We start from the raw sequence: 15,722 nt of genomic DNA, 5'->3' as shown, positions 1-15,722 counted from the left end.
TGGGAACTGGGAATTTGACACGACAATAAGATAGATAGATGATAGATAGATGATAGATAGATTAGATAGACAGATAGATAGATAGATAGATGGTTCATGAAGGATCCAGGAAATTGCTGTGCAATGCAATCTTAAGCCTGGTCGTTGATCTTAACAAAAAAATATGAATGCAAAGAACACTACAGAATATGTTTTGTCCATCTCATAATTTTATTTTGTTAAAAAAAAGACTGACATCGGTAAAAACCATATAGACATTATTTACACGTGTTTTGTAGCGTAACTACCATTTTAAGTGTGGTTTGACTGCCTGACTAATAGATTTAGACACTGAACTGTAGCTAGCCAATATTAAGCTAACCGACACTCTGAAACGGTCCTAACACGACTGACCGAAGAAGACACAATCTGTCGTACTTGTTATTTTTTTTATATATAATCTCCTTTTTAGCTTGCCCTGTTTTGAATTTCTGTTCAATTTATTTAGTGTTGATGATACACAGACATACAGATGACCCAAGACAAGAACAATGATACAAATGGCAAATAATTAATGCAAAATATAAAGAAAGTGATTCTTAGCAAGAGACGCAGTTCAGGCAGTGACCAACAGATGGCGACACAGAACAAATGTATTTTGACACACATTTTATACCATGCCCTTGCTTTTACCAAAATGAAAATATTTCCAGTGGTCAGATCCAAATACTTAGTGTGTTTGGGTGAACTATGTCTGTAGGAGGGGCAGTAAGGCACAAAAATGGTGGATATGAAGGTAAGTCTTTGTTCAAGAAGACAAATACAATGAAGTCAATCTAAAAGCAAAAGGAAGGTACATCCACAGTGGTTTTAAATTATATACAAATGTATTCCACAGACTCTCTCTCTATAAAACAAAATTAAGAATGAACTGGTGTGTCCCCAATATAAAAAAAGAATGATATAAGACTTAATTTTATACCTGAAGTTTGATTGGACCGTATGCTCAGTGGCAGCATTAACATTAAAGCCAATAAGGATATGACTAGTATGAGACAGCAGTCTGTTCAGCTGTGGCGATTTGAGTGGAGGTCAGAGGTGAGGGTTCATTAACAGTGAGGTGACAGCAAATATGTGTACAGAATAAAACGGGGAACAAACTTACATTCCACTGGACTACTGAAGTCAAGAGGGCTTCAAGAGGACATACAAGTGTGAAATACCTATATGTGATGACCAATTACACTCCACTATAGTCAAATAAACCAGAAAAAAAGTCAAATTAAATCCCACAAGGCCAAAATCAACATACTGTAGTAGTACAGATCTCAAAAGAGTGATGTTTTAAGATGTTAATCTTGTCTAAATAAAAACATCCACAATTTCCAAAAAGCCTTTTTGTAATGCTCACACTAGTGATACTTAAATATTCGGAAACAAACATCCTGAAGGAATCCGCCAAATTGTGAATTACTGCATATAAAGGTATAAAACACATACAGCAGACATTCATTACTGAATAATAATAATTATTAATTATATTCAGTTATTAACTTAATTAGATAGGGCAAAAAAAAATAGGGGGGTTTGCTGATTAAGAGTAAATTCATTTTGGCATTTGCATAATATAATCAGCTTTTTCATTATACCAGGAACAAATGTTTGTTTTTTTAGGTACAAACCGTAAACAGAGGAAAACAGTACACACACACAGGTCTAAACCCAATTTCTGGTCCCAAGACACATTTAGATAACATGATTAAAATTAACCTCTAAACAAGAACTGAGAAACACTGATAGACAAGATAAAAAAAGTGTCTCTGCTTGGAAAAAGAGACATACCACTAAATTGGACACATTTCTTTACATAAGACAACACATGAAAAAAAACAAAAAAAAAAACATTTAAAAGAGTAAAATTCCAGATATTGTTTCTGTTAAATTATTCATTTTACAAAACCCTTAAAGTTTGGTGAGGTTCAAAGTTGAGTCTGATGTCCCAGGGTGAAAAGCCGAGTCTCTGGGTGGGCTGGATTTTATGTGACTGTGTGTATTATAAAGTGATGACTGTGCCATCCTCCTCCACCCCTCCTCTGGGTAAAGCCAGGCTGTGACGGGGGTCTGTCCTCAGGCTACTGAGGATTTTGTGTAGGCTGCCATTGCTGTCCCGCATAACGGGGTTGCTGCTGTGGTAGGGGTTGTTTTGGAGGGTAAGGTCCTTGTGCAACTTGTAACTCAAACTATTGTGCACTGTACCATTGAAGCTCGGTTGAGAGTGGAAAGAGGCCGTGGACACAGTGGATGGAGGTCTCGTTTGGGGTCGTGTAGGGGGGCTGGGTGGGGTCACGGCGGTTGTTTGTGTCTGGGACCGGGATGCAGTTGAAGCCACTGAGGCATTGGAGCGTCGTGATGGCCGCTTAATGTTGCTCTCAATTACGATGTCCGACTCCTCATCACTCTCCAGATCTTCTGGGCTGTAGCCATGAGAGATGGCGGTGGCACCGGTGATGGCGGGGTATCCCACCGAACCGCTGCTGTCGGATGACTGACCCGAGCTGCCCGAGATACGACTGCTGCGAACCACATTGTTGCGCTGGTTCACCGGCTTCACGGTCACAATAAGGTTGTGGCTGTTTGCGATCATCATGTCAGTCACCTGATCCAATGTCTTTCCTGTCACCTCAATACCATTGACTTCCAGGACCTCATCATTGACGGCCAGCAGGCCCGTGCTCTCGGCCAGGCCTCCAGGTACGAGGCGGGAAATGAAAATACCTGGGACCTTTTCCAAGCCGTGGGGTGTAACACGAACACTGGTGCCATCACGAATGTAGAATCCAAGGGGCTTGTCCGAGCCATGCCGGTAGAGTCGCACTCTTCGGTGAGATTCAGGAAGAATGTCCACATCAATAATGGACGATACAGGACGGAAGTCTTGAGGCATGCCAATGCGGATGTGGGGCCGTTTGCGGTTCAGGTCATTTCGAAGAGTGACCACTGCCTTCTTTTTCCGAGTCAAAGTGCTGGTGCCGAAGTTGCTGTAGTCAACCTCTTCTGCAAGAGTAAACAAAAATAATGACTGTTAATATGTTACAGTGGATTAAAGATGCAAATTATGATTCATTACAACTGAATCTAGTGACATAACATGTATCATAAGTACAAAGAAGGACCATTTCCATAAGGGGATAGTTCACCTAAAAATTAACATTTTGTCTTCGTTTATTCACCCTCGTTACAAAGCCGCAAGACTTTCGTTCATCTTCAAAACACAAATGAAGATAATTTTTAATGAAAACTGAGCTTCTGTTTATGTTGACTGATCAATGTTTATATGTGAATAAAAAGCCTAAATGTCTCTACAGAAAATTTGGACTAAACCACTCAATCCATATGGATTAGTTTTACAATATCATTATGAACTGTTTGAAGCATCAAGGTAGTAGTTGCGTAGCTGTCAATTGAGGGACAGAAATCTCACAGATTTCATCAAAAATATCTTCATTTGTGTTCCGAAGATGAAAGGGAGTCTTACAGGTTTGGAACAACATGAAGGTGAGTAACTGATGACATAATTTTTGGGTGCCACAAAAGACACAAATATGGAAATGTACATCAACATGGTAAAGCAGGGGTATCCAAAGTCAGTCCTGGAGGGCCACTGTCCTGCGAAGTTTAGCTCAAACTTGCCTAAATCCCTCAGATACTCCATGTTTTATGATGTAACATGATTTTTCTGGCACGCTAAACCAAAAAATAAGGCCGCCTTATCGCATCATTACAAAAATGTGACCTTAACTACTGACAGAACAAAAAGGTCTCTGTTGAAGGAATTTATTAGAGATGAAGTTATCTGCATTATCTGATATATACCGATAAGTGCGGTAAGAACAGCATAATCCTTAAGCACATAGATTAAGAGATCAAGTGTGATCACAAGGTCTTCTCAAAGTCCTACTGAAAAAGACAACACATCTTAAAACAGAAGTGCAATATTGAAATGTCCCATAAGACCAAGGACATGCTTACCAAGTTACAGTGTTTTAATAAGGCTTCTATTTTAAACACTAACATAACTTAGTCCAACAACACCCTCTCTGTGCTACATCAGACAGCCATCAACCACACCTGGACTGTGCGCTTTGGATATAACGCATAGTTTCCAGTGCAAGTTTATCTGACTTCCCAGCATGAGTTCTCAAGAAAGACGGGCAAGAAAATGCCCACCCTCTGTTCAATTACTCTAAAATCAATTTTTAAAAATGCTTATACAAAGCTTCTGAATGTTCATCAAAGCATCCAGATGCAGTTAGTCTTAGTTTGGCTCTTTGATTATTTTGATTGAGTCCAGACAGACTTTTATTATGTCCTGGAATTTTAGCCACAACTGCATGTCTCTTGATAGGAACCACATTGAAGTGTTTCTGCTTCTGGCCTTCATTAAGAAGGGTACCGTTCTCTCCAAATGTACACCCTCAACTGTCTTCTGAGAAAAACTATGAACACCTAGCAGAACATTTAGGAACTTAGGGACTAATGGAGGACTGACTTTGTGAGTAAGCAAAGACAAAGTGCATAAATTAATCCTGATATCTGGAGCCTGGGAGTTGAAAGCTAGAGCACTAGATTTTTTTTTTTTTTGCCTGGCAGAAACTAGTATCCACTGGATTTTCCATTCTGACTCCTGGTGTCCAGTCCAGACTGGTATCGGCATAGACCCAGTGTGGATTCTTTAACCTCCAAAGGGACTGAGAGTGAGGGCAAGCCACTAAGTCACCAAGCCTAAACTACTTCTGACAGAGTAATCCTCACTGCACTGATGCATGATGGGAAAATAAATTCAGCTCAGTGATCAAAGGACAGTTTCCAGACATTTCCAGGGGAAAGTGAATGGCACAGTGCCTACCAGACAGAAAACAAAGACTACGGGTTCAAGGAAGGCAACGATGTTGCCCAAGAAAGTTTCATTAAATGGAAGTTTTCATAAGAGAGAGGGATGGTGATTCTATGGTGATTAACAATGTTCCTAAATCATTCCATACATTCTTTTGTACAAACTAATACAGTAAGCAGGATTTTTTCTTTTTTTCTTTTTTTTTTAAAGGTTTAGGCACTAAATGGTGGGTTCTTGAAATTTGAGGTTATGGACATCCACAAAACTAACTCAAGGGCAAAACTTTTTTTATTTTTTTTTATGGAAAACATTGATTTCCAAACCCTAATTTGTCTTGAGGTTGCAAAGCCCAATAAAAAAAAAAAGTATTTAGATTAAAACAGCTCAGCTAGGGCTGGGCGATATGGCCAAAAAAAAATATCACGATATTTTTTTTTATATCAGTCGATATCGATAATTATCGATAAATGTCAAATCTTTATTTATTTCAAGTTTAAAGACAGATTTTTACTCCTAAGTGAAAGCTGTAGAAATCAGAGCGTTGTGTTTTTAAACTACTCTTTATTGTCAGAACATATCATGACAAACACTTGCCAAACAGGGGAACATTCACAAATCTGAGGTAGAACATTCAAACATTTGTCATTTTTCCTTAACAAAATAAATATCTTTATTTCAGTAGTATTAGCTTGAGTTAGGATGCAGATTTACTTTATACAATTTATGTTCATTAACAAAAACCGTAACATCTGTTAAAAAAGTAACAACATTATTTTTATTTTGTAAAATGTAATATTCTTTAGTTTTTTTAAAATTAACCATTGGTCATCCAGCATCATGCATTTAGATCATGATAACCACAGATAAAATGTAACTTTATGGTTTCTATGGTATTTATGAAAACCAGTAGCCTAAATACATTATTAAAAACTGTAATTATATTCCATTAGTCCTTTAATACATTGTCTACATTAATAATATTATACAATTCAATATATATATCCCACATTTCATGGTGCAGTTAATATTACAAGGCTAACGTTACAGTAAATCCGTGGTAAATGATGGGAATGTGTAGACGGAAAAGCTTCTGACTGTATCGTTGCGCACAGTGCTTCTCCTGTTCGTCAGCGCGGTTTCATCTGCCTTTAAACTGGTTTAAATCACTGAGACGTGTGTGTTCTTCGCTGAATTCAAGCGCTTCTCACTGGATCTAGTGACCGAGACGGATCAGAGTAAACGCGTCTGCTCTAGTGAACTCGCGCTGCGCTGCCGTTTGGACTTTGAGCCGAGCGGATAAACGGTCCGTGTGGCGCGCGCGGTTCAAATGAGATTCGTTCCGCGTTTGGCGCAAAAACATTATCGAACATTTATCGGACTCTTGATATCGTTTTATCGAGAAAAATTATATCGCGATAATTATCGTTATCGTTTTATCGCCCAGCCCTAAGCTCAGCCAACAAAACTTCCAATTTTGATGGAAATGTCCTGACTGCTTGAGGGCACAATAACTTAAACACTCAATTTATAGTTTATTTTCTATAATAATTCTACACTTCGCTCAATAGCTAGGCCTATTTTGACCTTTAAATTAGGAACAAAACTATTTGTGAATAGCGCATACACAAGCACAGCGAGAGAGACACAGTCCTCCCTTGTTCATCATATTATTATTGCAGGCATAACTTTGCAATTTTACAATTTTTAAATAAAGTATTCTATAAAATTTTATATATATATATATATATATATATATATATATATATATATATATATATATATATATATATATATATATATATATATATATATATATAGCCTATAGCCTATAATACAATTCTAAAATTCTATTCTAATGTTAATACAACAGAATATCTAGGATAATCAGCCTCACCTATAACAATCACAATTAGAAAACAACATAAAACATGCATTAAAATAACAGAATTGTTGAGATGAAGGCAGAAATAAAGTAAACAAAGCCTGCAAACAATTAACTCAGAACAAAGAAACCAGTGAAAAATGTCTCATATGCTGTCAATCAGAAATAGACAGCTCAAGTGAACGAACTAACGCTTCAGTGCTGTCCCTTGCACTGCAGTCACCTGACTAGACTCCATGGGGAGGGGCCCGGCCCCAGTGTCAGGGCAGAGGTCACTGGAGATGTGGTGGGTGAGCCTGGTCAGAAAGGAATAGACCCTACATTCCACCACACACAGTGCCTCAACAAGGAATGCAGAAGTTGCTTCACAACTTAACCGGGATGACCTACAACATATTTGAAGCATAATTCATCAGTTGACGGTAAAGCGGTATGGTCCCCATCAGTCACCCATGGGTGGGTGTGGGAAAGAGGAGTGGGCGAGGTCTCAGGCCTTTGTTATGTTGTCCCACCTCTCGTTAACTTCCATACTGAAAGGGATTTTAACAAACGCTCATAAAAGCAGGCCTCAAAAGAGTTTTATGGCCAATCATTATGCCACCCAACAGGGTTTATTTTCCCATTTTCTCCTGCATTTCCTACTGTTTGTTCTGGAGAAACTGCCAATTCGATTCTCATTCCAATTTCCATGACACCCTGCACAAATTCCCGTCTGGGGTTTATTATTTGCATTGCTGCTGAATAATGCTCTTGGTATGGAGTCAGCTGCCGATGACATGAGTGAATAAAATGATGTGCATTAGCATTAAGTGGCAGATAGCGCTAAAGCAATTGTGCATAACAATAACTGGCTTGAGAGGCTATATAGCACCCAGACAAACAGAATGTCGATTTCCATAACATCACCAAACTACATGCCCAGGGAACTCTAGCATGAATTGCATATATTAACTGATCATATACATATAAAGCAGACACAGGTACCCGGGGGTTCACCGCAGTGCAGGATCAGGGTAATGTCCTCTCAGACAGAGCCCCCTGGGAGAGTCCGTCTGTGTTTGCTTTAAACCGTCGCACTCAAATTTCCCTGGCTGAATGGAGCGATGGCTTTTGGCTTCTCTCTGTAGCCCTGAGAGAGATTAAAGGAGGAAGCCCCTCCTTTACAAGTGCACACTCAGCAGAGCTCTCTACGCAGGCTCCTACACACCCCTATGGGTTTTAACTCGTGTTACCCACAGTGCACTGGCGAACACATCTGGGAGAAGTTAGCAACAGCGGTGAAGGGTGGAGACTGTGTCGGGAGATTAAACTCCCTTGCCATCTTTTTGCAATGTTGCATAAGGACTGCTTTTAACAGGTAGACAAACTACTAAAGTTATTTTAGACATTCCACCAACTCCACCCTGGTCTGGAGAGGATTGCAGCTCAAATACAGGTAGTACGTCTACTGTGCCATTCACATGCTTCTCAATGCAGCTTTACACATAAGCCATCTCTACATGAAAACATATGCTTAGTGTTTAACCTTGTTCTCCACCCCCCATATGTTCTGCAAGTGTGGCCAAGTTTAGGACATGAATGCCAAGAGTCCTTTAGGCCCAACATAACTAAGCATGTCCTATCATTACATTACATAATTACTGCAGCTGCCAGTACATAAAGTCCACAGAAATGTAAATAAAGATTATTAAAAGAAATCAAATCACACAAAGCTCTGAGGCTGAAAGTAAATGTTTGGTTATGAAGTGTGTGCAGAGCTGATAGAAAGAGACAAGAATGGAAAAGATGTGGGGAACTGAGGATGACTGTCAGGAAGCAGAACATGGTTCAGGATGCACTGGCTGCCCTCTTCACGCTATGGTGCACGTCGGTGGTGCTTTTATGACCTCATTCACATGAGCAAGAGGAAACTGACCAGTTTCAGCCCTGACGAACAAAGAAAAAAGTAGAAACTATGAAGACTGTATGCAAACCATACTAGCTTTTGCTGGGGTCTCTGGACCTGATACCAGGATCAAAGCTTGTGCAGCCTGATGCTGGTGTGACCGTAAAGGCAATAAGTAAAGAGACATAGATTACTACTATGCTTGGCAGTGTAAACCTTGTGTTCGTATTCACCTGTCACCATCTGTTGCCAAGACAAGCAAGGGAATAGTTATTATTAGCTGAAATAATCAATCAAGAACAAAACAGGTAATATATAAGAAATAAAACTGCATTTGGAAATCATCCAGCAAGATTTATAATGAAAATTGCCTGAGAGATTAGCCCTCCACTGTGATGTTACATTGATAAATGTATAATTACTGATATGCAATTTCAAAATATTTTCAAAAATGTCACTATTATAGCAATTATATAATCATATCAATCATACTGTAACATGGCAATTATTAAACTAAAACAGGCAAAAAATGTTTGCCATAGACTTGGATTGAAAGAGGGACCCCAATCTATTTGCATAAAAAGATACTTTTGCGAGGGGGTGGTGATGCTTTTGTCTTGGCAACTAAAACTCCACTCAGAACACCATAGAAACTGCATGGCAACACCCTGACAATGCCCCACAACACCCTAGCATCGTTTCAACACTTTTTATTTTTATAAAATCTAAGTCTTATATTATTTCATATCACTTTACTGTGGTAAGGCGACACTTAAAATAACGTAATTTCACAAATCATGCAAAAAAACAAACACTATGCAGATACAGTGCAAGTGGACGGCACAATGATATCCTCCTTTTACTCCCTTTAATCCACTGATTTGCTATCTGCTGGGCAGTACTCCTGCGGTGCTCACAGAGGTCAAGCGGTGAGTTTGAGTCATCAGTGATGAGGGGGTGAGTCCTCATCTGGCTCTGACATCATCCTGCTTTTGAGATGATCCCCAACCCCCAAACAAGCTGCTAAGTGAGACGTTCCAGATCTGCTCTCTAATCTCTCACTGTCATGGGTGACACCAAACAGCAACGAGTTTAGAGGGGGTGCAGGAATGAGAGAGGATTAAGGTGTTAATGGCACACGCAATCTGTCCCTTTAAAGCGGTTTGTGGAGGAAAGAAAAACTAGGCTAATCAGATAAATGGGCTGAAAAGTTTCATAGCACCCAAAACAAGATAAACTACTAGCACATTTTTTGCTGTAACAGAATTTTTTTAGTTCCGGGCCAAAAGTGTTTTGAAGGGACTCAATATTTGATTGAAATAGTGATGTTTAATTAGCGATTTTTTACTGATCAGCATTTATTTTGTGCACACAATGTGGATAAACTACAGCAGTTAAACATGTAAGCTGTGTGGACTCTAGGGCTGGGTTGACGATGTTGATTTCTCAATTTTAATCTAAACTAATAGGGATTCTTAAATCTCAAGATTGATCTTTTAGTCTATGCGGTTTTCTGTAGATGCGTGAAAAAAAACTTCACTTAACATTTTTGTAGCGGACAAGACATCCAATAATTGCAATGAGCTTTGCTACTTTTAAAAAGAAACAGTGTCAACTTTCACATTATGTTGATTTTATCCCTAAAATTAAAAGAATAAATGGTTGTTTTGGCGCTCTTTAATACGGTGTAACAGATCACTCGCTGTTATGAATTCAGTTTATTTTGCAAACATTTTAATTTTGTTATTCATTTAAAATTCATGAAATTAATTAAAAAGTCTGATATTAATACAATTACACATTGTATTAATATAATTTTTTTTTTTTTTTTTATTAAAAATAAAAGTAATTTTTGGCTTCAGTTTTCAGCCAAGTACATCATGAATTTTCAATGAATAATTTCTTCACTTTGAAATACATCATATTACCCATACGTGTATAGTGGCCTTTTCAATCATTCAAATATCACGTATACTGTAGCCTAATTATTTTTCTAAAGATTTTGTACATTCTGCGGGTGCTGGCAATACACAGTGTTGCTATAATATTAAAAATGAAAAATAAACTTTTACTGGACTATGATTAATGTTATAGATATATATTTTTTTAAATAGCCACACGTTTTGCAAGTACTTAATTACTTTTGCACATTCCTAATAACAGCCACATTTTAAACCTTTAAAAAAAAGCTGAAACAATGGAAAATGCAGAAGAAAATCAATATGTTGGTTTGGAAACAGTAACTACATACCTATACAGTATCATCTTCAATTAAAGATTAACTGTTCGCAATGCAAGGCAAAAAACAATGTTGCGAAACCAACAATGAAAATGATTCCAAACCACAGCAAAAAAATGCTTAAACTGCGATTTGCTCTTCTGCAGAGTCTAAGCTTTGGATTATACTGCGGTTTATGAGTGAAAATGAAGCTGCAGTCTTCACATAAATAATTAGAACATACTGCACTCACTCAGCGCAAGTTAAAACTCTTGGAAGAATCATGTTTACTTTTGGTGAGGGTCCTGAGTCACATTCCCACACAAAAACAGACTTGCAGGTAAATTATCAGGAGTCGAAGTAAAAGATTCAACAACAAGAGTTTTTAAAAGTACAACTACATAAAATAGATTTATGGCTGGTGCCAGGAGTGTTGGCCACATGAGGCAGTCATGCATTGTCTCTTGTCAGGACGAGCCTCTTTCTCCCTGGTGTTATTGAGAGTCTTCTCAAGGGCTGGACAGGTTCAGGCTGGTCTTCCACACCTGTACTCAACACACTCCCTTTCACAACCCACTTCCTGAATCAGACCTGCTGAAAATGTGTGCCAAGATCTCAGATTCCACCTCACTCCGCTGCCTCTGTTTGCCGTGATGACCCTCACATGTAGACACGTATAACACGTAACACACACTCAATAGCTCACACATATAAGGTCCAGATGCATTAAAAGGAAGATACTATCTCTTATTACAGATGGTACTCAACCAGAATGAGACTTTTACCGCCGCCGTTCCCGCGGCGGTAAAATTGCGGGGGTGTATTTGCTGGCTTTGACCGCTAAGAGGCGCTACAATCGCAGACTTTGAAAAGTGTCAGTTTATTCTCTCTATTGTGTAATCTGCCGCCGCGCCGCGGCTCATTGAGAGTGATTGAAATGTGGTAAAACAGATCAATTCAAGTTAAACATGTAGTTAAATTAATTCATATAATCACAAGACTGAAATTAAATGTAGGCCTAATACATTTAATAAATAATGAAAACATTTCAACACAAAACATTGCAATAGAAAAATATTAGGCTACATCAATGAGGCTTTGCAAGAGCAACGTCTCATCGGCGGACCGACGGTAGCGCAGTGGACAACGCACCAGAACGAACTTCACGGAGCTTCAAGCGATGCGAGATCGAATCTCACTAGCTTTGGCTGACAGCGTTAAATATTTTACCATTCTTGATGCTTAGATGGGTAACTGTTTATTGAAGTCAAGCGTTTTGTTTAATTATCAATGGCACATTACAACATAAATTTGCTACTTTCCAGTAGAGCCGCTGCACAGACGACAAAACTGATGAAGGAAAGATTATCAGCCGATCGCGTCAGAAAATGAAAATGGAAGCTCTTTAATCTGCTAAATTATTGTTTTGTGAATCATCCACGAAATTGAGATGACTGACAATTGATACCCGCCATAGCAAAGGAAGAAATTTTTAAAAACAGATCCTGGACATTTCAAGGTTTAAATAAAGTGTCGGGGCAGTTTATTTATTTAAAACAGGGTTGCATCGAGTTAGAGTTTATTAAGTAAGAAACAGAATCTTATTCTTGCAACATTTTAAATCTGTATTGCCAAAGAAATTGCAGCTAAATAAACAATTAAAACAGTAGGCTATAGTCTACAAAACGAAAATAGTTCAAAGCAACATAAATTAAGATTTTCTTTGCTTCTCTCTCGCGCTGGATCTCTTTTATTTTAGTTTATGTCTCCCTGCACTGCGCGCGCCGGGGTCTCTCTCTACATTAAACAAGATTTCAGGGTAAAACCCCATTATACAGCTGATAATACTGATGTCGCTGTGTGTCATCCAGACAAATCACGAAAAAAACTGTAACATGATTGAGTCTTGCTTCAAACAGAATGCCTGGTTGAATTCACCGTACAATAAAACGAGGTGGATCGCGAATAAGCGCTGTATCTGCTGCTCACTTGCATTCGTTTAGTTGGCAAGAACGCGTTTCGTCGATAGTTCATGTTTAGATAATGCCAGATTGTTGACAAACACACTACTCAAACGTGTTAAAATTCTACAAAACCAGTTGAAACAAATGGATTGAACACTTCAACTGAAAGTGTGTGTGTGAAACCTCTTTAAATACAATACATAAAACTACAATATTTATAATTTAAGGGCCTACATTTGGACACATCGAGAGATTTATCTTTAAAAGTATTTTGCCTTTGCCTGGTCATCAGACTCACTCTGCATATGAAAGACGGAACATTAACACCTCCTGAACCCCCCACCCCCCACAGGCTATCTGAGTGTCGACCGACTTAAAACAAAGAGAAGTCGGAATTCACACTAGACATTAGCATTAGGCTAGTAAAGTGTTGATAATGAAATAATTTAATTATTTAGGCTACATGTAGGCTAATAGGCTAATATTTCTGTCATAAAAGTTTATTAATAAACATTTAATTATTTCAATAATTGAAGAAATAAAACGCTACCTCGGTTTGGGCAGCTTTTTCCAAGCAAGCCTGAATACAAACGCATGTTCATTTGTTCAAACGCATGTTCACTTGTTGTCATGAATACAATGTTCAACTCAATGTTAAATTCCACGGGGATCTTTGGATCCTTACAACCAGGGTGCGCGATTTGTGAATTATTATTATTTTTTCATATATAAATCTCGAACCACAGTGCTTTGTGCTGCTGCTAAACTAAATAACATTTATATAATATTTATGAACTTAAATGAAACAATATCGCAACATTTCGACAAATAAATTATCTGATCTATTTTTACAATTTAATTCAGGGCGATTTAGCCTAGAGACTACATTTAATTATAGCGAGATTTTCACCCTTGTCCGTTCATCATTGGGAAGCGCTCACAGCTTTTGAGTAGATCTGCACCTCTCGGTTTCATACGGATTACCTAATCAGATAACATTTATTAAATATTTAGACATTTAAAGGCTTTAGACATAGCCGATTTCTTATCGTGACTGAGCGGAGGAAAGTGGCTTTCGGTTCATTTTTGTGACGCGCAGTTCCCGGAGATAGAGACGACAGATTAACTTTTGAATAAAAGTTTGAATATGAATACAAGTTTACAGTTTTGACCGATGTAGGCTACTCTACTCTGATCTGTATGACTAAAAAACTACGGAGTAGCCTATTAGGGTCTAAGTTATTTTAGCTGTCTGTTATGAGAAAAATAAATCCAAATGAACGCGCAGCCACGTCTGCCGAACACTATTTCAACATGCCAGAATAAAACCCGACTTTAGAACAATGGATAGCGCCACTCGGCGTGGTGTGCCAAAATACTTAATTATAAACTTCAATATTTCATTCAAAATAATCTCAAAACGCTTTGTGACATTTTGAAAGCCGTGCATGCATTAAGGGAACCATGAACGTCACTGAAACTGGTTCTGATTTTATTGTTTGTCGTTTAAACGTGCCTGTTGCATATCTTTATTTTATATATTTTAAATGGTCTATTGGTGAAGTAATTTATAGCATTGGTTACTGTGGAGGGAGGGGGGATTAAAATAATTCAGCAGAAGCAGGGATGTTTAGACCAGAAGGAAATCCCCGTCCCCCCTGGCAAATCGCACCTTATTAAAACCATGTTTTACAAACTCTATATGAACCAAAAAAAAGGCTATCCTGTATAAAAAAAATTTTTTGTTTGTTTGATTGTCTGCATTAATAATAGGCTATGACATGCATTAATAGGCTAATATAAAATGTACAATAATCTTTGTTTGTACGGGATTCGAACCCGTGTCATCCAAATGACCGATACGTAAGTTCTACCACTCGGCCATGAATATACTCATTTAAAAATGCCCAGTTTATCCAATCTGTTCCAGAAAAGCGCTCATCATTCGTCTCATTCCTCAGTTGAGTAGTAAACAAATAATCAGCTTCTTTGCACCTAATTTATTTTTGTTCGTTATTTTTGTTATTATTATAATTTTATCACGCTGCTCCCAACGGGCAATAGGCTTATTTCGCCCACCGACGTCTAGGTTACAATATGAAATAAAGGCTATTGTTCTCGTCTCTATTTTAAAATTATGATTCTATTTTTCTGTCCTAAACAATGTTCTATAGTAGCCTATTTCATCTGTTAATTGACATTAACCCCGCTTACATTTCAAAATACGGCAATAGCTGCTGTTTTGCACAATGTCCCTCTGCGCCACCTGGCGGTCATTTCGCGAATGACTTTGAAATGCGACTGGATTATTTTTACCGCGGTAGTTTCGCCGCGGTGCCTGTCGCGGCGGTAATAGGCATTCTGGTTGAGTACCATCTGTATCTATTTTGAATTTAGAGCTCCAAAATATGAACTAAGAAACATAAGCGTCAAATTGCATTTCATGTTCTATAATAAAAATATAATGACACGTCATGGCCAGAGTTTTGCTACAGCAGGTTCAGCCAAAGGTCCTATCAAACGCTTCAAGCTGTCAATTTTTCAGCCTGAACTGCATCTGGTTTAACTGGCTTCTCCCACATTCACAGCTGAACTCCTGAACTGCATGGCAGCAGAGATTTGCAGGTGGCCCACAGATTTCTACAGAGAAATGAATCCGTTTAGTTTTCAAAGCTGGGCAACTGAATCGTATCTACTAAGGAGTTACACACTGCAACAAAGTAATTAGATGAAAGATCCATGACACACTTCTGAAGCCTAATGGTTAAAGATGCAGGTTCTATCACAAGAAAGAATTACTAGCATCACAATTGTGCCCAGTCGTTATTGTGCCCTAACACAAACCAACTAAGGTTACTTTGTTACTGCGCTGCCCCTCTAGTCAGTGGACTGTAAATTAA

At 38.3% G+C, this 15,722-nt stretch overlaps 1 protein-coding gene across 1 annotated transcript in view; it reads right to left on the bottom strand.

The window, feature by feature from the left end:
* Nucleotides 1–195: 195 nt before the first annotated feature.
* The window catches only part of pard6gb (par-6 family cell polarity regulator gamma b), a 44,295-nt gene continuing 28,768 nt past the window's right edge, over nucleotides 196–15,722 (bottom strand). Inside the window, exon 3 of the mRNA XM_079590164.1 lies at nucleotides 196–3,033. Within this exon, the coding sequence (XP_079446290.1) occupies nucleotides 2,033–3,033 (1,001 nt within the window). The 3' untranslated portion in view covers nucleotides 196–2,032. The remainder of the gene's footprint in view (nucleotides 3,034–15,722) is intronic.

This window comes from Phoxinus phoxinus (assembly GCF_949152265.1).
Source record: "Phoxinus phoxinus genome assembly, chromosome: 19".
In the NCBI taxonomy this organism is placed as follows: Eukaryota; Metazoa; Chordata; class Actinopteri; order Cypriniformes; family Leuciscidae; genus Phoxinus; species Phoxinus phoxinus.
Note: the sequence above shows the minus strand (reverse complement) of the source record. Positions and strands in the feature narration are given on the sequence as shown.